The 25,405-nt window shown below is 44.6% G+C and overlaps 1 protein-coding gene across 1 annotated transcript; it reads right to left on the bottom strand.

The window, feature by feature from the left end:
* Positions 1-710: 710 nt before the first annotated feature.
* On the bottom strand, positions 711-25,402 carry PRELID1 (PRELI domain containing 1). Its single transcript, XM_077472504.1, has 6 exons — positions 25,254-25,402; positions 23,959-24,179; positions 10,738-10,963; positions 10,511-10,624; positions 2,124-2,202; positions 711-1,060 (listed from the first exon to the last, which is right to left on the bottom strand). The coding sequence occupies exons 2-6, from the start codon at positions 24,048-24,050 to the stop codon at positions 921-923; spliced, it is 651 nt and encodes a 216-aa protein (XP_077328630.1). The 5' UTR covers positions 24,051-24,179; positions 25,254-25,402; the 3' UTR covers positions 711-920.
* Between the last annotated feature and the right edge of the window lie 3 nt (positions 25,403-25,405).

Here is a 25,405-nt window from a genome sequence, read left to right as displayed (position 1 = left end):
TGTTAATCATGGTACCAGCTTTTAGGCAGGCTTTTTACAAAGTCTAAAATAGTCAATAGACCAGAGCTCAAAATTTCAAGTTCTGAGCTACTAATCAGGCCTTAAAGTGTTACTTGCCACCAGTTGCCCCACCCAATCCCTGCACTGCCCCTAAACTAAATACACCCCCAAAATAGCTCATGAAATGGCACTTAAATGTTTTATGCAGAAGAGTTACAAAAATAATACTATCTGCCCACCACTGCAGCCTCACCTGTACCGAGGAAGAGAGGGTGGCTGGATCATGGAGGGAAGAAAGGGGAGGATTGTTGGTTGGATTAGAGCGGGGATTGCCCGCTGTAACAGCTTATGTTAGAATTGCCTCCGCTTGCGGTCACACAGTGGCACCTGTGACAAACAGAACGCATCCCAGCATTGGACCAGCATCATTTCACAGGCAACGGGTCAGGAGGTGGGGCTGTGTGTGACAGCAAGCGGAGGCAATTTTAAAGTAAGCTGGTACAGCAGAAACAGCTCCCATTCAACCCTGCCTACCAGCAGGGCCGTTCCCCCCCCCCCCCCCCCCCGGTAGATCACGCTCACCACCTCCCCAGGAATGAATGCCAAAGCCTTGTACACATCCCCATGAGCGAGGTGTAAAAAAAAAAAAAAGTGATCATATGCTTGATTTTTTTTTAGATGCAACTGTCTACCCATAGAAGACAACCAGGTTACTTCTCAGATCATCCTTTAATCAAAATTAAAGCTTAGAAAAGTGTCATCTTATTTTTTGCATTACATTCAAGTATATATTTCCTTCTTTTAAATTACAGCACAATACATAAATAATTGATTCCTAGAAATTAATTACATTGAACCCAGTATTCTGGGGCCTAATTCGCAGAGATGTAGGATCTACTGTAGAATGGCAGCTTGGGAGCTTAGACATATTGCTGCTTCTTGCTTGTAGCTGCCTTGCTGGCCAAATCTCTGGCTCTCTCCTTTGCTGCAAGTGCCGTTTCCTTTGCTTTTTCTGTTGCCTCTTTTGCAGTTTCCGCTAGTGTCCTGGAAGGTACATCACCTGAACGAAAACAAAACGATCTGCTCAAGCACTGACATTGTCACAAATGTACCACCTTCTGATCCGAGCTGCACTCCTTTACAACAATCTATCCAAATTGGACATTTCACTTTAGGGCACATGGACATGCTTCTATAGCTCTTACAGCACTTCAGCCAAACAGATAAATGCATAAAAAAGGAGCCATTTAATTTGCCAAAAGGATTTGTATTTATACTCAACCTTTCCTGATATTTTATACAGCTTCTCTGCACAGCCCAGTCTGGTAGGGCAGGGGACCCGATTTTTACCAGGAGCAGCCAAACATACAGGTCTGGTCCTGTCCTGGACAGGGAAAGAAGCAGAACGGGGGGGGTTGAGGACAAATTGTTTGGGAACATCACGCAACCGGGCTGAAGTGGTTAAAATGCAACTCAATCTATACCTTTATAAAAACGTGTTTTTTCTGGATATTTGTTATTCTGTCACTGTAAAAATAAATCTACCATTAAAATTATAGACTGATCATTTGTCAGTGGGCAAACGTACAAAAGCAGGCAAACACTTTATTCCTCTCACTGTATGATGGTTGTCAAAATGTGCCATATTAATGTTATCAAATATAGGTACCATCTTTGCTGGTGAAATATATACAGTATGTGTACTTTGGTGCATTGTATCTGAACCCAACAATGTTTGGGTATGGGATTTAGAAAACAGATCAATATACTGATATGTAGACCAGCAGGGAAATTGCTGCTTTACAAAGGACTGGAAGGCTAAAATCCAAGGAGGCAATTATATGCAGGTATGTCTAGGAACAAATCACAAGTTACTCATTAGCTTCTAGTAGTCAAAAAAAAATAAACACCCTTATACCAGATTTAATTTCCATTGTTAAAGGATGCAGATCATACACAGCAAATCTTAAGCAAGATTTTATATACAGGCAAGACTAGTTATTATAGAGTCAACGTGACCATGCCCTCGTCACACTTCCCATCTCATGACTAAGACATTACTAAGATAACAGCTGTTCCTGTATTCAAAGTCAGGCTATAAAGGAATTTGTGTATCCACTCACCTTGCATTTTTGCCAGGATGAATTCAAAGCCCTTCATTGCCTTGGTCACATTACTTTTGAACCGAGCCAGACCGAATTCCTGATTAACAGGGGGAGACAAAAAAAAAAAAAAAGAGAAAAAAAAAAAAAAAGGTTCTATTAAGTGATCCATCTGAATAAAATATCCATGCGTTGTGTTGATCAGAACAAAATACTTAATACACACGTCACCCTTCTATTTACCTACATGGTATGGTGGATTCAGGACTCCCGCCTAAGTAGAGGGACTCCACGCTACAAGAACACCAGTGACAAACTTTCCTAGCAAACAGAAGCACTACAGCCTACCAAATCAGTTTAAAGTGTAACACTAACAATCTGGTCTGATGCTAACAAAGTATGACAAAAACCCCCACCTATAAAATATAATTTACATAGAAATAAATTCTCCAATACAGGGTTTGCCTCCAGCTTCCTACTGCAGCACAGCAATTGTGCTTTAAGATTTTCTCAGCTAGTCCTACTTGCATTCTTGAAAACAATGGGCTCCAGGCAACTTAAGTCACCCATATATACCAAATGATGTTTTCAGACATTATGAACGGATTCCATATCTGTTTTCCACACTCAAGTGGCAGCCCAAGAATAAAGTAGTACTGGCAATGTTTGCCAGTGCTGTTCATCGCTTCCACCTCGCCTTTCCATAAAAGAAATATAAAATTACACATAGCCAAGCTGCCATGTTTTGTATTTTTCAATTGAAGTCTGTAGAGCCAGGTGGTGCTGGCCTAGTGGCCAACAGCTCAAACTTCACCCAATTCAGCAGAAAAACGAAACCCAGTCAACTCAAATCATATGGCCAGCTTTAAATTCTGAACTGATGAACTGAAAGCAATAGGTTCTAAAAAGAAGAGACATCAGGATGGTAACTGCATGTGTCAGGCCCATGAAGTACAGACAGCTAATACACAATTAAAATGTTTTACCAGCTTACTGTTTAACTGCCAAAGTATTTATAATGTTTTGAACAAGCCTTGTGATTTACACACGTCTGCCACATTAGATCAACATACTACTTCCTAGTCCAGCTTTACTACTCACTGGAACAAGTTGCTTGGTGTCATATTTGCATAAACAGGACAAACAGATTTACAAATCGTTGGCAAGCTAGTGGTACAGCAGTGACATCAGGTGTGCTAGTTGTGACCAGCAGTGCTAGCAGAACTTTGCATTACATACTTCTGTACATATCCTGCGGTCTGCAGTTTATTGGAAAAGCTAAAAATGTTGGGTGCATTGCTCACATTTTTCAAGTATGGGTCTTTGAAAGTTCACTTCATGAGCATATTGTATAGATAAACAAATGAAGAGGGCCATACTTCACACAGACACATTCCTGAATAAGGAAAAAACCTTTTGCATAAGAGTGAGTGACTTGTATAGCGCTACCTATGCAAACTGAATTGCTTCAGGGCGCTTTCTTGCCACCAGAGTCCATCTGCAGCTTTGAGTGGTCCTTTACCCCGTAAGGTCCTGATAAGAAAATCCTTGTAATCGTGCTTTACCACTCAGTAATATATTTTAGAACCATTAATATGCAGGTGAATTCAATAAAGCATGCGCTCCGCTTTTCCGATGGTATGACCCTGTAAAGAGACCAGTTCCGGATTCAGAATACAATATGCTGCTGCCAGTTTCAGTAGCTTTACTGAAACGCAGCAGTTTTACAACATGGCACAATTACTGCTCCAAAATTAAAAACCATTACTCCCTCCAGTTTGTATGCCAATTTAGAGCTGGTCTTAGTTACCTCAAATTTTGTCATCTACAGAGATAGGTAGCTTAGGCAGAGTTCCTGTCTATGCTTTGTAGCAAAAAGCATGTTTGTCAGTCTGGATTTATGGAAAGAACCCACACTCTGGAAACCTTCAATTCTTTATTCAATAATCACCAAGTACAAAGTAACTGCTTATATTTTTGGTACGAACCCTTGTTCACAGCATAGTTACCCACATAACCAACACAAATATATCTATCCATACACAGGATAGGCTTCTCTGAAGAGGAGTTTTCAGGGATCGCCTAAAAGTGGATACATTTGGAGACACTGACAGATTGGGGTAGTGAGTTCCAGAGGATGGGAGAGGCTCGGGAGAAGTATTTGAGGCGGATATGGGAGGAGGTGATGAGGGAGCTAGAGAGCAGGAGGTCTTGGGAGGAACAAAGTGGGCGATTAGGTTGGTATTTTGAGACTAGGCTAGTGATGTAGCTGGGGGCAAAGTTGTGGATGGCTTTGTAAGCAAGTGTTAGTATTTTGAATTTAATTTGTTGGGCAAGTGGCAGCCAATGGAGGGATTGGCAGAGAGGTAGCAGACTGTGCGGTTTGTAAGGTGTACGAGTCTGGCAGCAGCATTCATGATGGACTGAAGGGGGATAGTCTATTTAAATGGGAGCCAATGAGGAGTTGCAGTAGTCAAGGCGACAGATAGCCAGGGAGTGAATCAGGAGCTTTGTGGTTTCATTGGTTAGAAAGGGACGTAGTTTAGAGATGTTTCAGAGGTTGAGGCGGCAAGCTTTGGAAAGTGATTAGATGTGGGGCTGAAAGGAGAGTTCAGAGTCCAGGATAACACCTAGCACCCCGACATGTGGGGATGGGTGGATGGTTGTGCAATTACTCTTGACAGAGAAGTCGGGGAAGGAAATATAAGTTCGGTTTTGGACTAGTTGAGTTTGAGAAGTATTGTGACATCCATATAGATATGTCTGTTAGTAAGTTGGTGATATGTGAGAAGACTGATGGAGCGAGTTGAGCGGTGGAGAGATAGATTTGTGCGTCAGCGTAGAAATATTGAAAGCCGTGAGTGGCTATCAGCTGACCCAGTGAAGAGGTGTAGATTGAAAATTAAAGAAGTCCAAGAATCTTGGGGGAAGGGAAGAGGAGTGAAGGAAGTAGAATTGTAAGTGACACTGAAGGTGCGTTGGGATAGGTAGGAGGAGAACCACTGAAGAGCACAGTCACAGACCAAGGGAGTTAAATTTTTTGAGGAGGAGAGGGTGGTCAACCGTGTCAAAGGCAGCTGAAAGGTCCAGAAGTAGGAGTACAGAATAGTGTCCGTTTGTTTTTGCAGTTAGTAGGTTTGAGTTTTAAAAGCAGTTTGTTGAGTGCAAAATCCAGATTGAAGGGGGATCAAGAAGGTCCTTTTTAATGAGGTCGTCACTCAGTTGTAAACCAGGCGTTCAAGGAGTTTAAAGGAAAATGGCAGCAAGGAGATGGGGCGTAGGTTGTTAATATTGGTAGGGTCCAATGATGCTTTTTAGGCTTTTAAAGGAAGGGGGTGACCAGTGCATGTTTTAGAGCATTGGGGAAAATCCCAGAGGTGAGGAAGAGATTGAAGATGCGAGTTAGAGAGTGTAGTATAGAGTCAGATGGCAACCATAGTGTTAGAGGGAATAGGATCCAGGGGGCAGGTGGTTAGGTGGGCGTAAGAAAGCAGTTTAGCAACTTCGTCTGCAGTAGCAGTTTTGAATAAGGGGAGCGTTGTAGTGGGGTTTTAACTGGGGGAAGATACCTGTAGAGTGGAGATCATCACAGATTGTAACCATTTTTTGTTTTTGAAGTGAGAGGCTATAGATATCCAACACACACATATACATGCACACACAAACCTAGAACCACTTCCATTCATCGCAAAATTAGAGATGTAGACGCTACAACTTTTGTGCAAACTAATCAATATACACTTATTGCAATAAATTTTTTATGCCAAAAATATAGAATACATTTCGACCTAAACTGAGGAAGAAATTTGTTGGTTTATATTTTTGGGGATATTCATTATGGCAAAAAGTAAAAAAAAAAAAAAAAAAAAAAAAAAACCAGAGATGATCAAATACCACCAAAAGCAATCTTTGTGGGAGAGAGAAAAAAAGTCAATTTTGTTTGGGTACAGCGTTGCACGACCACACAATTGTCAGACAGCACCGCAAAAAATGACCTGGTCATTAACCACTTGCAGACCGGACCAATTTGCTGGTCAAAGACCAGACCCCTTTTTGCGATTTGGCACTGCGTCGCTTTAACTGACAATTGCGCGGTCGTGCGACGTGGCTCCCAAACAAAATTGACGTCTTTTTTTCCCACAAATAGCTTTCTTTTGGTGGTATTTGATCACCTCTGCGGTTTTTATTTTTTGCGCTATAACCAAAAATAGAGCGACAATTTTGAAAAAACGCATTATTTTTTACTTTGTTATAATATCCCCCAAAAATATATATAAAAAAAATTTCCCTCAGTTTAGGCAGATACGTATTCTACATATTTTTGGTAAAAAAAAATAAAAAAAAAAAAAAAAAAAAAAAAAATAAATCGCAATAAGCGATTGGTTTGCGCAAAAGTTATAGCGTTTACAAAATAGGGATAGTTTTATAGCATTTTTATTAATTTTTTTTTTACTAGTAATGGCGGCGATCAGTGATTTTTATTGTGACTGCGACATTGTGGGGGACCCATCGGACATTTTTGACACATTTTTGGGACCATTGTCATTTATACAGAAATCACTGCTATATAAATGCAGTGATTCCTGTGTAAATGACACTGGCAGTGAAAGGGTTAACCAGTGGGTGGCAGTGTAGGGGTTAAGTGTTCCTAGGGGTGTGTTACTAACTGTGGGGGGGTTGGGCTTTCATTTAGTGAACACTGATCTCTGCTCCAATCACATGGAGCAGAGATCAGAGTCACTAGTTGCTAGGCAGAATGGAGAAATGTTTACACAGCATTTCCTCCATTCGGCCACTCCGTGAGACGATCATGGGGATGCCCGCGGCGATAGAGTCTGTGGGTCCCGCGACCGGACTCACGGGGGTCTCGATCAGCACGGAAGCACGCCGCCGGCGGCGCGCTCCCGATGGCAGGGCAAATTTATACACGGTGTGGTGGGAGGGAAAATAAAAAGTTCTCCCAATAATACTTTTGTGAGACTCAAATGGCATGTCGTTTCACAGATTACCTGCTAATTATATGGCAGGGCACCTCCGGGGACATCTTTCACTTTAACCAGTATCTTAAAACGTCTGTCACACACACACAAAAATAAAGAGACCCTGCTCCTTTAACACATCCTCCGCTTCGCACTGGCATAGGGGGCATGCGCAGCATCACCGTGGAGCAAATGCTTGTGCCTGCGATGTCCACCGGGCACCCGCGATCACTTGTGACATAGCAGGAATGTGGATCTGTGTGCAAACACTGGTCAGTCTCCTCCCTCAGTCAGAATAACTCGGTAACACATTTAACTGTTAATCGCCCCCTAGTGTTTACTGTATAAATATCACTGGCAAGAAAGGAGCTATGTCAATGGTCCCAACATACATACCACACACACTATTTTGTAGGTGTTAAAAATGTAGAATACATATCAGCCTAAACTGAAGATTTTTTTTTAAATTTGGTATATTAAAGGTATTTTCTTCTTCAAAAATTGTCGCTCGGTTTATAGCGCGAAAAATTAAAACCAGAGGTGGTTTTCATTATTTTACAGGGGAATTGCCATTTATTCTTAGGGGGCTGGTCTAAAGAGAACTCTCTTCCCTTACCCCTTTAGGAGACCCAGCGGTTCTTCTGGTCTTGATCCCTATTTTTGTGGGGCTGTTCAATAGCATGAAAATTCTTCTTGATTGGCTGTCTTTGGAAGGGAAAGCCTTTTTCTTAGCTGTCCTGTCCAAGATAGTTTCAGGTGATCTTTTGGTCTGGACCTTAAAAAGGTAGGCCATCATGGAAGCTGTGTCACCAGACCAAGTTTTTAGCCAGACAGCCCATCTGGCTGAGTCCACCAGTGCCAACGACCTTGCCGACATCTTTACTGATTTGGCTGATGTATCCATGTATTTTACCGCCTTCAGTATCAATGGAAAGGATTCCAGAAGTTCTTTTCAAGACATACCTGCCTCTATGCGACCCTTTAGCTTCTCTACCAAGCATTCTATGTTCCTTGCAACAACAGTGGAAGCCACAACAGGTTTGAGGCTGGCCGATGTGAAATTCCACGCTTTTTCTTTCAAAAGTGAGTCCGCTCTTATCCATCACATCCTTCAGCACCCCATGTCCTCGAATCCTACGTCTGACAGGAAACTTGTGAGAATGCAGCATCTACAAGGTTTCTTATTCCATAGCTCTGACTCCTTATCTTCGAAGGGAAACCTTCTCCTAAGGGTCTTGGAAAAGGGGCCTCTCAGGGTCCTTTCATTCTCTCTTCACTGTGTCCAAGAAGATTCTATGGACTGGAAACACCATGCTTAGTGTCATCTTGTCCTTGGTACATTTTATAATGAACCGATATATGCACCTTTTTCTCTTGGATCAAGGGTAGCGTAGATTGCTATCAAAAGGTCATCCACTTCCTACAGTGACAGTTTGTATTTAGAGGCTCAACTATGGTCTTCCTCATCTGAGTCCCTGGGGAAGGCGAGAGTACTTATCCCGAGTCAATGACCTCTCCTGTTCTAGAGGTAGATGGCCTAGGGCTGTACAGTGGATGCTGGGGCTTGACCTGCCAAGCTCTTGCCCAGCATATTTTTGACCGAACTCAGTGAGTTCATAAAGTTCTTCGTACCTAAGAGAACAAGTCCTTGTATTGCTGGGATGTTTCCTCCTCAACCAACGCCTTAATAAAAAAGGACCTGCACATTGCCTTCTGCCACAAATCTGAGGGGGTCTTGCAGGAAGGGCATTTTCCTGACTTGGTGGGTTTGAAAGCTTGGTTTTTCCTAACTTTCCTGCAATGAGGGAAAAAAAAAAAAAAAAAAAAAAAAAACTCCAAGGGTACCCAAGCACTTTCCTGCCCTTAGTGCAAAGAATAGACCACCAGACAGAAGGGAAAGATACCCCGGCAGTGCAAGCCCCAGATAGCAGCAACCACCATGTCTCCACTGCAGGGTCCGAGCAAAGTTACCTCTGACTGTGCAGCCGCAGGCTCCCTGCGAGGAGGATCACACAAAATGACCAACACATAAGCCCATATGGAGAATTAAAAAGGTAACCCCCTTACCCAGTCCTGGGGTCATCCACAAGGGCCCAAAAGCGCCAGTCGATAGACCCGCACTCTTGGTCTTTGCGTTTCAGGCGACAGTAACCACTTGCCGCCATGTCACCAGATGTGATGTCAGCCAGGACCCAGAACTGCCATGCTGCTGACGAGCAGCAGCATACCGCCCAGCTACCTGAGGACCCCGGGCACTCAGACACTGACACCTCCTGCAGGTCATTGCTTCCCCTGAGCTAGAGGCTGGGGACTCTGGAACAACCCCTGCTTGTACTAGGAGGATTCTGGGATGGTCACTGCACTCCCAGCAGACACTCTAAGGTAAGCCTTCTCCCTCCACCTAGAGAGCGCCTGTGGTTCTAGGATGCATTTCCACGATGGTGGAAGAGGAGGGATTTAAAGGCTGTATGGGTTTCCTGAAAAATAGGCAGAGCTGCTCTCCAAGGTTGTCTTGAAAGGCAAATTGAGAAAAATCAAAATTTTATTCGGGTATACTGTTGCAGGACCGCACAATTGTGATTCAAAATGTTACAGCATTGAAAGCTGAAAATTGGCCTGGGCAGGAAGGGGTTGAAAGTGCCAGTATTGAAGTGGTTAAAGCATGTTATAGATCGGTTCCACTTGGTGAATGTATAAGTGCTAAGAGAAAGCAAAAAGTACAAAGTGTGTTTTTTTAACACTTTTTGCTCTTTTTGCTCTTTTTTGTTTATAGTGCAACAAAAACCAGCAGAGATTATCAAAACCACCAAAAGGAAGCCATTTGTGGAAAAAAATATGTAAATTTTGTTTGGGTATAGCATCGCATGACCATGCAATTGTCAATTAAAGCGACGCAGTGCCGTATTGCAAAAAAAATGGCCTGGTCATTGAGCAGCCAATTCTTCCAAGACTGAGTGGTTAATCTGCTCACTGCTAATTAAAGAGTAGTCTTTATGGCAAACTAGGAATTCTCATCAGGCTTAGCTTGCCCAGTTTCAAAAAGCCTCAGCTGTGCTGTCTGTATGTCTGTTGCAACAGCGGGGATAACGGTCTGCTGCAGCAAGGATGATGGAGTGTCCAGTCAGTGTGCCATGCACATTGCAACAGGTACATAAATATATCACCTGCGTTGACATTTGTCATGCGAAGCCACAATAGAATTCAAAAAGTGTCAGACACGCTTATTAACTCCTTTGATAGCATTTAAACCTCTATTAGGCATTAAACAAGTACTGAAAAACCAAGGATACCAAATGTCCAAGGCACAAAGAATACAGCTCAAATTATTTTTTCTACTTGCACGCTGGCTGAAGAATTTGTAAACATAGACTTTAACATCTTATGGCTGGGCCATTTTGTTTTAACCGCTATAACATACACTCCACTTACTTGTATGGGTCTGCTAAAGCCAAACAGACGTGAAGACACCCAAGCCTCTCTTTTAATCTCGGTCCAATTTTTGTTCTCTGGATTTTCACAGTATGTGCAGCGTTCCTCCACAGACTGCAAATGAATACAAAAATATATTTTGAGCAAATGAAGAGCTCTTAAAAACAACACTAGTCTAAGCAGCTAGGGTTACCACAAGACCAAATATAAAAACTGTCCTTGCTTACCATGATTGTACTGTGGTTTATGTTCCAGGTATAGGTTGTCATGGTTTTCTTGTGAAGGTCGATTATGGAGTCTTCAAAAATGTACACAGCATGGGCCACATTGGCTGGGAGGAAGCGCTCAGCCCAACGTGGAAGGCGGTTGGTCTTAGTTAATAACCTCCTAGTTAAAAGCTTCTGGTCATTGGTTACCTCACGGTACAGAATGTCTTCAGTCAGGACATGTTTGCTTTAGGAGCAGGAGAGGGGAGGAAAAAAAAAAAGAAAATGAAAAAACAACGATCTGTAGGCACAGAACAAAGTATATTTTACAAAGTTTATTTTAAGTTAAAGATTAGTGTTAGAGAAGGAAGAAAACAAAAAAAAAAAAAACACACACACACACACACGTAAAAGACTTTATAAATATATACCAAAAAAATAATAAAAGTTTACCAAAAAGCAATACCAATTTCCCATGTAAAAAAATATAGCCACTTTGTGCTATACATACACACACTAATAGATTTTCCAAAAGAGGGGTTGCAGCATGGAAGCAGTATTTATTGTATAATAGCAGAAGAATTTCAAGCTTCCTGTCATTTTAAATACAGTACATCATTTGGGCCAAGCTGGCACAATTTTGATTACTAAACAATGTGGCCACTGTGTGCACTGTACTATACTGTATTAGCTACATACAAGAAAAAAATATAAAGACCTGAATGCTTCTCTGCCATTCAGAAGAATTATATATATATTTTTTTTATCAGTGTACACAAGGCTTTTTTTAATTTGCAACGTTGAGTGTCAATTGCTTCACGTTCTAGCTCAGAGAAAACCTTGTACTTACTAATACATTGCTGCTCCTGAATGATAGAGAAGTAGTCAGGCCGACTAGCTCCATCAGCAAATGTGAAGTCGCCCAATCTGCTGCTGGAACACAGTGCCTCAGAACTAATGCCATTACAGTGGATTATAGTACATACAGTGGCCGTATCGCAGTTGGACCCAAACTATTTAAAGGGACAGGAAACCTGGAATTCTACCATGATCCAGCTGATTATCTTGTATGTAATGAGCAGGATATACCACTTTGTGCTACAACCCCTCATTTTATTAGGTGGTTACCAGGAACCCACCTAGTTGTGTGCATGGACTATACCTACTACTTTCTACTGGTGTTTACTCTGCAAAAAAAATAAAAAAGTAGAGGAATACCTTAACCACTTTCAGACCGGACCATTTTGCTGGTAAATGACCAGAGGTCTTTTTACACTTTGGCACTGCGCTGCTTTAACTGGTAATTGCGCGGTCATGCAATGTTGTACCCAAACAAAATTTGCGTCCTTTTCTTCCCACAAATAGAGCTTTCTTTTGATGGTATTTGATTGCCTCTGCGATTTTTATTTTTTGCGATATAAACGTAAAAAGACCGCAAATTTTGAAAAAAAATGATATTTTCTACATTTTGTTATTAGAAAAATCCAATAAACTCAATTTTAGTCATACATTTAGGCCAAAATGTATTCAGCCACATGTCTTTGGTAAAAAAAAAGTCAATAATTGTATATTTAATGGTTTGCGCAAAAGTTGTCACATCTACAAACTAAGGTACGTTTTCTGGAATTTACGCAGCTTTTAGTTTACGACTGCCTATCTCATTTCTTGAGGTGCTAAAATGGCAGGGCAGTACAAAACCCCCCCAAATGACCCCATTTTGGAAAGTAGACCCCCTAAGGAAATTGATAAGAGGCATGTTGAGCCCATTGAATATTTTATTTTTTTGCCTCAAGCGATTGAATAATGACAAAAAAAAATTTTTTTTTTTTTTTTTACACAAAGTTGTCACTAAATGATATATTGCTCACACATGCTATGGGCGTATGTGAAATGACACCCCAAAATAAATTCTGCTGCTTCTCCTGAGTACGGGGATACCACATATGTGGGACTTTTTGGGAGCCTAGCCGCGTACGGGGCCCCGAAAACCAAGCACCGCCTTCAGGCTTTCTAAGGGCGTAAATTTTTGAGTTCACTTCTCACTACCTATTACAGTTTTGAAGGCCATAAAACCCCCACAAATGACCCCATTTTAGAAAGTAGACACCCCAAGCTATTTGCTGAGAGGCATGTTGAGTTCATGGAATATTTTATATTTTGCCACAAGTTGCGGGAAAATTACAAACTTTTTTTTTTTTTTCACAAAGTTGTCACTAAATGATATATTGCTCACGCATACCATGGGCATATGTGAAATGACACCCCAAAATAAATTCTGCTGCTTCTCCTGAGTACGGGGATACCACATATGTGGGACTTTTTGGGAGCCTAGCCGCGTACGGGGCCCCGAAAACCAAGCACCGCCTTCAGGCTTTCTAAGGGCGTAAATTTTTGAGTTCACTTCTCACTACCTATTACAGTTTTGAAGGCCATAAAATGCCAAGATGGCACAAAACCCCCACAAATGACCCCATTTTAGAAAGTAGACACCCCAAGCTATTTGCTGAGAGGCATGTTGAGTCCATGGAATATTTTATATTTTGCCACAAGTTGCGGGAAAATTACAAACTTTTTTTTTTTTTTCACAAAGTTGTCACTAAATGATATATTGCTCACGCATACCATGGGCATATGTGAAATGACACCCCAAAATAAATTCTGCTGCTTCTCCTGAGTACGGGGATACCACATATGTGGGACTTTTTGGGAGCCTAGCCGCGTACGGGGCCCCGAAAACCAAGCACCGCCTTCAGGCTTTCTAAGGGCGTAAATTTTTGAGTTCACTTCTCACTACCTATTACAGTTTTGAAGGCCATAAAATGCCAAGATGGCACAAAACCCCCACAAATGACCCCATTTTAGAAAGTAGACACCCCAAGCTATTTGCTGAGAGGCATGTTGAGTCCATGGAATATTTTATATTTTGCCACAAGTTGCGGGAAAATTACAAACTTTTTTTTTTTTTTTTTCACAAAGTTGTCACTAAATGATATATTGCTCACGCATGCCATGGGCATATGTGAAATGACACCCCAAAATAAATTCTGCTGCTTCTCCTGAGTACGGGGATACCACATATGTGGGACTTTTTGGGAGCCTAGCCGCGTACGGGGCACCGAAAACCAAGCACCGCCTTCAGGCTTTCTAAGGGCGTTACAGTTTTGAAGGCCATAAAATGCCAAGATGGCACAAACCCCCCCCAAATGACCCCATTTTGGAAAGTAGACACCCCTAAATTTAGGGGTACACTAGTGAGACTAGGTAATAAATGGCGGGTGCCCTGAAACTATAAAAAAATAACTAACCAACCAGCGTCACCTGTAACAGTTATATGGTGATCACTGGTGAAAGGGTTAACTAGGGGGCAATCAGGGGGCTTTATGCGGTAGTATATGGGGGTCCCTGGCGCTATAAAAAGCTGCGGCGAACCTAAATACCTACCTGCCTAACTAGCGTCACCTGTGACACTAATACAGCGATCAGAAAAACGATCGCTTATTAGGCTGGGTTCACACTGGAGCGATGCGGGAACGCCACGAATGCGCGGCGGGTTCCCGCATCGCATGCCTCCCGGCGGCAGTTCACACTGCCCTATGCGAACTGCTGGGAGTGTCAGTGAAATGTTACTGACACCCCCAGATCAGTTCGCATATCGCAGTGCGATCTGCAAACTCGGATCGCATGGTGTGAACACCCATGCGATCCGATTCTGCTGCGGGCCAAAAAAAGGGTCCAGTGCGAATTTGCGGCGGGTGTGGCGGGTGCAGCGAATGGCTGAACTCGAATCGCACAGAGATCGGATGTGATTTGCACTGCAGTGCGGTGCGAATCACATCCGTTCTCAAATCGCTGCAATGTGAACCCAGCCTTAGTGACACTGGCGACGGGGGGTGATCACGGGGTTAAACCTTTATTGGGGGGGTTAGGGGGGTACCTTAGAACTAAAGGGGGCTAACCCTAACTGCCCTAACAGTTATTAGTCACAAATGACACCTGCCGGGTGATCAGGGGGTTAAACCTTTATTAGGTAATAAATGGCGGGTGCCCTGAAACTATAAAAAAATAACTAACCAACCAGCGTCACCTGTAACAGTTATATGGTGATCACAGGTGAAAGGGTTAACTAGGGGGCAATCAGGGGGCTTTATGCGGTAGTATATGGGGGTCCCTGGCGCTATAAAAAGCTGCGGCGAACCTAAATACCTACCTGCCTAACTAGCGTCACCTGTGACACTAATACGGCGATCAGAAAAATGATCGCTTATTAGGCTGGGTTCACACTGGAGCGATGCGGAAACGCCGCGAATCCGCGGCGGGTTCCCGCATCGCATGCCTCCCGGCGGCAGTTCACACTGCCCTATGCGAACTGCTGGGAGTGTCAGTGAAATGTTACTGACACCCCCAGATCAGTTCGCATATCGCAGTGCGATCTGCAAACTCGGATCGCATGGTGTGAACACCCATGCGATCCGATTCTGCTGCGGGCCAAAAAAAGGGTCCCGTGCGAATTTGCGGCGGGTGTGGCGGGTGCGGCGAATGGCTGAACTCGAATCGCACAGAGATCGGATGTGATTTGCACTGCGGTGCGAATCACATTCGTTCTCATAAACCGCTGCAATGTGAACCCAGCCTTAGTGACACTGGCGACGGGGGGTGATCACGGGGTTAAACCTTTATTGGGGGGGGTTAGGGGGGCACATTAGAACTAAAGGGGGCTAACTCTAACTGCCCTAACAGTTATTACAGTCACAAATGACACCAATGCAAAAAAAAAAAAAAAAAAAAAAAAATGACATTGGTGTCACTGACTGGGGGGCAGGGGTAATTGGGGGGGTGATCGGGGGGTAAAGGGGGGGTGTGAGTGTGCCTGGCATGTTCTACTGTGTGTGTAGAGTGTTGGTGCAACTCACCGATCCGCTCTCCTCCGTGTCGGAACGAAAAATACCGACACGGAGGAGAGAATACATCACTTCCTCTCCTGTGTTTACATTACAGGAGAGGAAGTGATGTCACCGGGGATTTCCATTCGTCGAGAGCGATCGCGAGGGGGTGGCCATGAATGAATGGCCGCCCCCTCATCCCGGATCGCTCTCGAAGGAATGCCGACCGCCGCAGGCACCGGGGGGGGGCCCGATCGGGCCCCCCACCCGCGGGCAGGCAGGGACTTATATATACGCCCATATGCCTGCCCGTGCCATTCTGCCGACGTATATCGTCGTGCGGCGGTCGGCAAGTGGTTAAAGTAGAATTCCAGGCTAAACCTAGGCTTAAAAATGCTCCTCAACCCCCTCCCCAACACTTCTACTCAGGGGGGGGCACTGAAGCTCCGCTTTAATTTAACTGGCAGCATACACAATCCTTTGTTAAGACACTGTATGTACACAGCATCATTGGTAAAGTATTCATAACCCTTGAAAAATTTACACATTTTGGCATGTTACAAACAAAAAAAAAAAAAAAAAAAAAAAACGTATTTTATTGGAGTTTATGTGATAGAACAAAATGGCACACAATTGTGAAGTGGAAGGAAAAATGATTCTCACCATTGACAAAGAAGTGTGGCATGCATTTTTAGTCAGCCCCCACCGATTGAATACTTTGTAGATTCACCTTTCACTGCAATTACAGCTGCAAGTCTTTGGGTATGTCTACCAGATTTCCACATCTAGTGATATTTTTGCCTATTCTTTGCATAATAGCTCAAGCTCTGTCAGACTGGATGAAGCGCGTCTGCAATTTTCAAGTCTTACCACAGATTCTCAATGGGATTTAGGTCTGGACTTTGGGCCATTCTAACATGAATGTGCTTTGATCCAAACCATTCCATTGTAGCTCTGGCTTTATGTTTAGGGTCAATGTCCTGCTGGAAGGTCCCAGTCCAAAGTCTTTGATTGCCCTGTATTTGGGTCCATCCACCTTCCCATCAACTCTGAGCAGCTTCCCTGTCCCCGCTGAAGAAAGGCAACCCCACAACATGATGCTCTCACCACCATGTTCCATCGTTGGGATGGTGTGTTCAGGGTGATGTGCAATGTTAGTTTTCCACCATACATAAAGTTTTGCTTTTAGGCCAAAAACTGGAGTTAGTACTTACCTGTAACTCCTTTTCCGGTGGTCTTCCAGGACAGCCCTTGAGAGATGGAGCTCCTCCCATCGACACAGGAAACACATTGCCACAGTTCAAAAGGCGGTCCCTCAGGTCCCTGGTCAGTCATTCACCAAGAACCGAAGGATGGAACTGAAAAACATATAAACCATAACAGGTAATAACATTAGTATATCACTACAATCAAATAAAGGGTGGGATCGTGCTGTCCTGGAAGACCACCGGAAAAGGAGTTACCGGTAAGTACTAACTCCAGTTTTCCCAAGTGTTCTTCCAGGACAGCCCTTGAGAGGATCCCCAAGTACTTACCAGATTAGGGGGGGACCACGGCCTGGAGGACTTTCCTCCCAAAGGCCTGATCCTGACTAGACATTAAGTCCAGTAGGTAATGCCTTGTAAAGGTGGAAAAGCTTGACCATGTGGCTGCTTTACATACCTGCTCCGGGGTGGCACCCGCTCTTTCTGCCCAGGATGCAGACAACGCTCTTGTGGAGTGAGCTTTAACACCCTCAGGAGGATCTCTATTCAAGGCCTTATACCCCTCTGCTATAGCTAGCCTAATCCATCTAGCTATGGTTACTTTTGAAGATTTCTGTCCCCTACGCTGTCCGGAAAAAAAGGACAAAAAGGGAGTCTGAGATTCTGAATGGATTTGTTATTTTAAGATATTCTAGAATACACCTCCTCACATCCAATAAATGAAAACGTTCCTCTTTCTCATTTGCTGCATTTTGACAAAATGAAGGGAGGACAATATCTTGGGACCTATGGAAGCTAGATGCTACCTTTGGTAAGAACCCAGGGTCTGTCTTTAGAATGACTGTCTTCTAGTATCTGTAGGAATGGTTCCCTGATGGAAAGTGCTTGGATTTCCCTGACCCTACGGGCTGAAGTGATTGCCACCAGGAGAACTGTCTTAAAGGTAATAAGCCTTAGGGAGGCCTCTGAGATAGGCTCAAAGGGTGACCCCAAGAAAGCTTTTAGCACAACTGCTAAATCCCAGGATGGGACTTTTGTGATTCTGACTGGCTTGCGTCTAGCGACTGCCTTACAGAATCTAGCGACAAAAGGATTTTCCTGCAAGCGTTCATCTAGGTATACACTTAAGGCAGCTATCTGTACCTTAATAGTACTTAGGGTTAAACCCTTGTTTACACCTTCCTGTAAAAACTGTAGAATATTAGCCGTATTTATGTCCCGGCTATTCAGCCAGCTATTGAATTTTTTCCAGACTTTTGTAAATAGCTCTCGTGACTGGTTTGCGACTCTGTAGTAAGGTCGCAAATTACCTCGTCTGACAGGCCCTTACTCCTTAAGATTTCCTCCTCAGTAACCACGCTGACAGCTTCAGTGTGGCGACCTGCGGATGGTAAAGAGGTCCCTGCGACAGGAGGTCCTGTCTGTAGGGAAGTCTTAGAGGTGGATAATCTGTCAATTGTAGCAACGTTGTGAACCACGGTCTCTTGGGCCAAAAAGGTGCTACTAGAATCAAACAGGTTTTCTCCTTAAGGAATCTTGCTAGGACCCTCGGAATGAGATGAAGAGGGGGAAATGCATACGCCAGACTGAAAGTCCATGGAGTTTGCAAGGCATCTACCGCCAGGGGTTGATCTCCTGGGTTTAGCGAGAAAAAATTGGGAACCTTGGCATTTTTCTTGCTCGCAAAAAGGTCTACCTCTGGTTCTCCCCAGTGAGCTGTTATGAGATTGAATGCCTCTGGATGTAAGGACCATTCTTGGTTCGAAATCCTCTGTCGACTCAAGAAGTCCGCCTTGTTGTTCAGCTCCCCTTTCAGGTGAACTGCAGAAATGGATTCCAGATTGGCTTCTGCCCACTGGAGAATGCGTCTGGCTACCAACATCAAACGAGGACTTCTGGTTCCTCCTTGTTTGTTTATGTATGCTACAGCCGTCGTATTGTCTGAACGGATTTGTAGATGGTGACCCTGTATTGCGGGGTGGAAAGCTAGAACAGCTCTCAGGATTGCTGTTAGTTCTTTCCAATTGGAAGAGAAACATTTCTCCTCCGGGGTCCACTTGTCCTGGACCCAGCTTGAGCCTAGGTGGGCTCCCCAGCCCCAACTGCTCGCATCCGTTGTTAGTGTTGAAGTGATAGGAAGGACCCAATGAACCCCTTTGTTTAGGTTCTCCCTGTCCTTCCACCACCAGAGGGAGCGTTTTACCCTTGAGGGGATCAATACCTCCTCCTCCAGATCTCTGCCTTTTAATTGTTCTAACAGAAAACCCTGAAGTTCTCTTTGATGGAACCTGGCCCATTGTACGGCTGGAATGGCTGCCGTCATAAGACCTAAGACCGACATTACTTCCCTCACCGTACACTTGGGGCTGCATTGAAGAAAAGATATTCTCTGCCACAGTCAAAATCTTTTCTTCCGGCAGTATAATTTTCTGATCTACAGACTTGATCCAGTACCCCAGATACAGGATCTCCTGTGTTGGGGTTGTCTTGGATTTCTCCTGACTGACAATCCACCCTAATCGACTCAGACTGAGTTGAGTCAATTCTAGGTCCTGAGAAAGACGACTCTGAGTGGGCTGTTAGGAGCAGATCGTCTAGATAGGGGATAATTGAGACTGATTGAAGCCTCAGAGGAACTAAAGCCTCTCCGAGAACCTTGGTAAAGATTCTCGGAGAGGATGATAGACCGAAGGGAAGTGCTCTGCACTGAAAGTGGTAAACCTTTGTGTCTATCTGCACTGCCATCCGAAGGAATTTCTGGCATTCCTCCCTTATTGGAATGTGCAGATAAGCGTCCCTTAGGTCCAGTGTTGCCATAAATGTCTCTTTCTGCAGGAGATTCTTTATGGAATAAATGGACTCCATCCGAAATATCTTGTAACGGATGGAGCGATTCAGTGGACGGAGGTTCATAATTAGTCTGAATCTCCCTGACGGTTTTCTTACCACAAAGATGTGCGAGTAAAAACCGTCCTTGTTCCTGAATAGGGACTGGTGTCAATACTTCTTGATCTACCATTTCCCCTATTAGTAAGGGTAAGGCCCTGGCCTTTTCTGAGTGACTTGGAAGCTTTGTCACCAGAAACTTGGAAGGAGGGTTGCTGTGAAATTCCAGCGCATGACCCCTTTTTATTATATTTAAGACAAACTCGTTTCGAGGTTGTCTCTTCCCATTGAGGAAGAAATTTGCTTAATCTTCCTCCCACAGGAACCCTGACGTCACTGGGGTTTGGGATCCTGATTGGGGCGGCTAAACAGTATGCCCCCTTTTCCTTTCCCTTTATGTCCCGACCAATGTTTTTTGGGGGTTGAACTCTTCTCTGGTTTAGAGGGTTCCTTAAAGGGACGAAAAATTTTTCTTTGAAAATTTTTCTTTTTTTGCGGGAAAGGTTTTCTTTGTCCGCCGTCCTTTCTAAGGCGGAGTCTAATTCAGGCCCGAAGACTAAGTCTCCTGTAAAAGGGACGCTGCACAGGCGGGTTTTAGACGCCGTGTCTCCCCCCCAGGTTTTCATCCATACTGACCTCCTTGCTGCCACTGAAAGTGCTGCAGATTTAGCCGTAAATTTAACGGAGTCCGTGGAGGCGTCAGAGATGAAACTGGTGGCCTTAAAAAGCATAGGGAAGGATTTCAAAAGCTCCCCCCTAGGAGTGCCTGCCTTTAAGTGTTCTTGTAGTTGCAATAACCAGAACTACAGGTTTCTAGCTACACAGGAAGTGGCTAGAGCTGGTTTTAAGCCTGCTATAGAGGCATCCCAGGCCCTCTTTAAGACAATGTCTGTTCTCCTGTCCATGGGATCTTTCAGGTGGCCCATATCCTCAAAGGCCAGATCAGCCTGCTTTGAGATTTAGGACAGAGGGGCGTCTAGTTTTGTTTTTTTTTTTTCCAGACCGCCTCTGGGCTCTCATCAAAAGGGAACCTTCTCTTAAGGGATTTAGGAAAGAAAACCTTGTCTGGTTCAGACCACTCCTTAAGGACAAGGTCAGAAAGCACCTTATGTATAGGAAAAACCCTTGCTTTCTTTTTCCCCAGAGCCTCATACATTTGATCATGTCTGGATAACTGAGTTTCTTCCTCCTCAATTTCCAGCGTATCATAGATAGCCCCCATTAGCTCATCTACTTCCTCGAGAGAATCTATATTTTGAGGCTTTAGATGCTGCTTGATCCTCTTCCTGACCCGAGTCAGTGTCAGAGGATTCGGGGCTAATCAACGTGGGGCTAGGCTCCCTGACCATACGGGGCTCCCCTGAGCTGGGTGTTGTAAGGCATGGTGAGGATGAGATTATAGTTGTTTTACTCGTGGAGGCAGCTGCAGCTGATCCCACGTCAGTGATTAACTCCCGGAGGGACTTAAAGGTCGACGCCATTTCCTCTTTAAAGGAGCCCAAAAACTTTGCTAAAGGGGAATCTGCCTCAGATTTAAGCAAGCTTGCAATGCATTGCTTGCATAGGGCTTTGTTAGAGCCAGAGGACAACCTATTCCCACAATTAGGACACTTTTTGCGGCCTGTCTTGTCTTCCCTTGGCATCTCTTTAGCCTGTAAATAAGAAGACAAAGGATTTCTTAGCGTCAGCACCATGTCCCTCTTAGAATCACCACTAACAAACAACCTCACTGTGAGTAAACCGCCACCGTGGAGCACTACAGGGCCCAGCCTACAAACACCACCACTCCACCAGAGTAATAGCATGCCCAGCAGCCTACCTGGGTTTGGCTGGTGCCTGTCTCCGCCGGAGTATCCTGGGGAATAGCCTCCATGGTCCCCCTGTGACGCTCCGAATCCCGCCGCTAATCCGGTATAGCTGGACGCTGGTCGGGCTTCACAGGCACAGCGCTGGCTCTCCCTCTCCTCCTTGTACCCTAGAGACCCGGAACCGGAAGTCTCGGCACGCAGTGATGACGCGGTTCCGCCGGAAGTGAACGCTCGGCGTCTCCGACCCCCTGCAACGAGGAGGGAAGATGGAAGGTTCCACTCACCACTCCTGGGGGAAACCGGCGTCATTCTGCCCCTGGCCACCTCGGCACTGGAAGGAGGAGGGTAACGGGTCTGCTCCGGTTCAGCTGGACGGTACCCGAGCCAAAGAAAAAAGGTATGGACCCAAACTGCAGCCATAAACCAGGACCCGGTCCCTTAGGCTTGCAGGTTCTCAGGCAGCCCCTGAGAGGGGCCTCCAGGTTCCTGGCAACATGTTCCTCCGACGGAGGAAACACAAATGACTGACCAGGGACCTGAGGGACTGCCTTTTGAACTGTGGCAATGTGTTTCCTGTGTCGATGGGAGGAGCTCCATCTCTCAAGGGCTGTCCTGGAAGAACACTTGGGAAACTAACATTTTGGTCTCATCTGACCAAAGCACCTTCTTCCCCCATGTTTGCTGTGTCCCCCACATGGCTTCTCGCAAACTGGACTTCCTAAGGCTTTCACTCAACAATGGCTTTCTTCTTGCCACACTTCCATAAAGGCCAGATTTGTGGAGTGCACAACTAATAGTTGTCCTGTGGACAGATTCTACCTGAGCTGTGGATCTCTGCAGGTCCTCCAGAGTTACCATGGGCCTCTTGGCTGCTTCTCCAATTAACACGCTACTTACCCTGCCTGTATGTTTAGGTGGACGGCCATGTCTTGGTAGGTTTGCAGTTGTGCGATACGCTTTCCATTTTCATACAATGGATTAAACAGTGCTCCATGAGATATTCAAAGCTTGTTTTTTAGAACCCAACCTTGGCCTTCATAATGCGGTTTGTTCACCAAGGTTCTGACAAACCTTTGAGGGCTTCACAGAACAGGTTGTATTTATAGTGACATTAAAATTACACACGTGGACGCCATTGACTAATTAGGTGACTTCTGAAGGCAATTGGTTCAACTAGATTTTAGTTAGGGGTATCAGTAAATGGGCCGAATACAAATGCACACCACACTTTTCACATACTTGTAAACAATTTTAAAAACCATTTCTAATTTTCCTTCCACTTCACAATTATGTGCCACTGTGTTGGTCCATCACAAAATCCCAATAAAATACATTTAAATTTTTGGTTGTAACATGACAAAAATGTGGAAAATGTCAAGGGGTATGAATACTTTTTCAAAGCATTGCATATTTTACATACTAGGGTTGCACCAACGCCGAGAATTTGCAAGAGTACTTGTACTCATGCAAATGCTCTGACGCTTGACCCTATACCTGGCAGGAGGCCAGTACACCCACAGCATCTTCAGTGTAGTAGGGGGGGGCCGGGCAGCCTCAAAGGTGATCGGTGCGGGCAGTTATATGCACCGATCTCCCTGTATAGCTTTTCTGACAGCTGCTTCTCTTCCTCCCACAGCCGGCAGGGAGATCAGGAGACTGGAGGAGCCAGGGAGAACACTGGGGATGATGGGTGCAGCAGTTACAAGAACCCATCTCCCGACAGCTGTGGGAGGGAGAGGAAGAGAAGCAGCTGTCAGGAAAGCTATACAGGGAGATCGATGTTTGAAACTGCAGCACCCATAATGCCCTGTGTTCTCCCCGGCTCCTCCACCGCCCCCCCCCATTCTGGATCTGTCAGGATGAAGAGCGGAGGAAGGAGCCAGTAAATTTACTGGCTCTTTCCTAAATGCAGTCAGTGATTGCTCAGTTATGAAGGGACAGTCAGCATTGTAAACTGTTTATGAATGAGGAGGAGCTGCCGTCTCCTATCTTCAGTGCAGCCGAGGCTGCTGAGAAAGGGACTGGGGAATCTGTCTTTAGTTACTTTCCCAGTCCCAAAAGGGAGATGTCAGCGGTCTGTGATCTCACCAAAGCCCACACGGTCAAAAAAAGAAAATTAGGAAAAAAATTTAACCGGAAAAAAAAAAAATAAATAAAAAAAAAAGACACTGTCCACTCTCCCATCCCCAAAAAAACCCTACACAGTTCATGCCCCCTCAGTGCTGCATATTTGTGCCACCTGGACATTAAAACAAAGTATTAGTAATCGGTAAGTACTTCAGAAACATACATACATTAGGCCATCCCTACATGGTATTGTATGCCGTTACGGTCTTATGTATAAAAAAGGGGAATAGGAAATACTGGAGGGTGGGTGTGGGTTAGACTAGAGCTTCCCTTTTCACTTCCACCTTACAGAAAATTGTTTACATAAATGGAAAGACTTCCCATGGCTGAGCTTACCTGTATGGGTTTGGGTAGCGCTGCCAAAAAGCAGTGAATACTTGGTCCCAGGAGCTCTTCAGCTCATTCAAGCCTAGAAAATACTTCACCATTGTTCCCAAAAGAATCACTGCATCAACTCAGGAAACCATTCGGAGGACGGCAGTGATGGGGTGTAGAGGTCACCTGGAGAACCCGCCTGGATCCAGCGTGAAGCCGGACTGCCTGCCCTAGTGGAGGGACTGCAAAGGAAATATGAACACACCTATGTTAAACTAGAAAATTCTGTATACTTTATATTAGACATGCCCCCTCTGCAGCTCAAGACAGAACAGCGCGCTGCACTTTCCGCTAAACTAGTGTACATTGTAACTTATAAACAGCAATACAAAACAATTTCTTTGTGAACAGAGAGCAGCTTTTTAAGAAACATGAACTGATTGTAATACTACCCTAGCAGGGATCTTCAAACTATGGCCCTCCAGCTGTTACAGAACTACACATCCCATGAGGCATTGTAAAACTCACATTCACAGACATGATGGGAATAGTAGGCATCGAACAACTGGAGAGCCATAGGGGGAGAGTTACTAAAAGTGGTGCACTCAGAATCTGGGGCAGCTGTGCATGGTAGCCAGCTTCCAAAGTCAGCTGGTTCAATTAAAATTTGGCAAAAAAAACTGGAAGCTGATTAGTTTCTATGCAGAGCTGCACCAGATGTTGCACTCTTCAGCTTTAGTAAATCCCCTAGTTTGGTGACCTCTGCCTTACAGGAAAGCACAATGAAAGGGTATAATAAGGCTGTAATCACTTAGCCAATCAGAAATCAAACCCAACATTTACAACCCTTCAATAATAAAGCACTGGTGATTGTGTTCACTGGGTACAAAGGAAGCCAGGACAGGGGGAATACACCTGCTCAGAGTAGGGTGACTGATGATCATATGTATTACTCAAATTCTATAGATGAGGCCAGGCATAGGTCGAGGTGGGAAGCCACTCACAGCAAATTGCAGGAGACGACTGGAGAGCCCAGAGTAATCTCCATACACAGTGTAATATAATCCCAGGAGCCACAACAACATGGAAAGCGCATAAAGCAATGCCCACCATGCTCAGCTGTGCCATCTCTCCATTATATAAAGTCAGTATGGCGGGTTCCCTTTACTCCCTTTCATTGCCCTTGAGGTGCACGAGCTGCCAATAGACGGAGCACCCATGAATGACTAAACACGTGTTCCCCTATGCGGTACAATGCGAAGTGTCCCTGAGAAAATAACACGGGATATCCAGCCTCAGCCCACCTCCCGCCTTACCCGCTCCACGCAGGAACTCAGCTCTTTCCAGCCGCCATGAGGATGGTACAGGACGCCCCTAACTTCCGGTACCGAGCGCAGCTTCGCACATCACGTGACCAGCACTGGTCTACCATTTCCGGAGTCACGTTCAAAGACGGGGCTAGACTGAA

This window comes from Lithobates pipiens, unplaced genomic scaffold (assembly GCF_037356315.1).
Source record: "Lithobates pipiens isolate NorthernLeopardFrog02 unplaced genomic scaffold, aLitPip1_a1.2 Scaffold_8, whole genome shotgun sequence".
Lineage (NCBI taxonomy): Eukaryota > Metazoa > Chordata > Amphibia > Anura > Ranidae > Lithobates > Lithobates pipiens.
This window is presented reverse-complemented; position numbering and strand designations above follow the sequence as displayed.

What these genes read in the sequence shown, in the direction of transcription:
- PRELID1 (XM_077472504.1), bottom strand. Translation starts at nt 24,050, where the DNA reads ATGGTGAAGTATTTTCTAGGCTTGAATGAGCTGAAGAGCTCCTGGGAC. An exon ending in GCTTTAGCAGACCCATACAA is followed by an intron (nt 2,203 to 10,510) that starts GTAAGTGGAGTG and finishes CCTGTTAATCAG; the next exon opens with GAATTCGGTCTGGCTCGGTT. An exon ending in CATCCTGGCAAAAATGCAAG is followed by an intron (nt 1,061 to 2,123) that starts GTGAGTGGATAC and finishes GTTTTCGTTCAG; the next exon opens with GTGATGTACCTTCCAGGACA.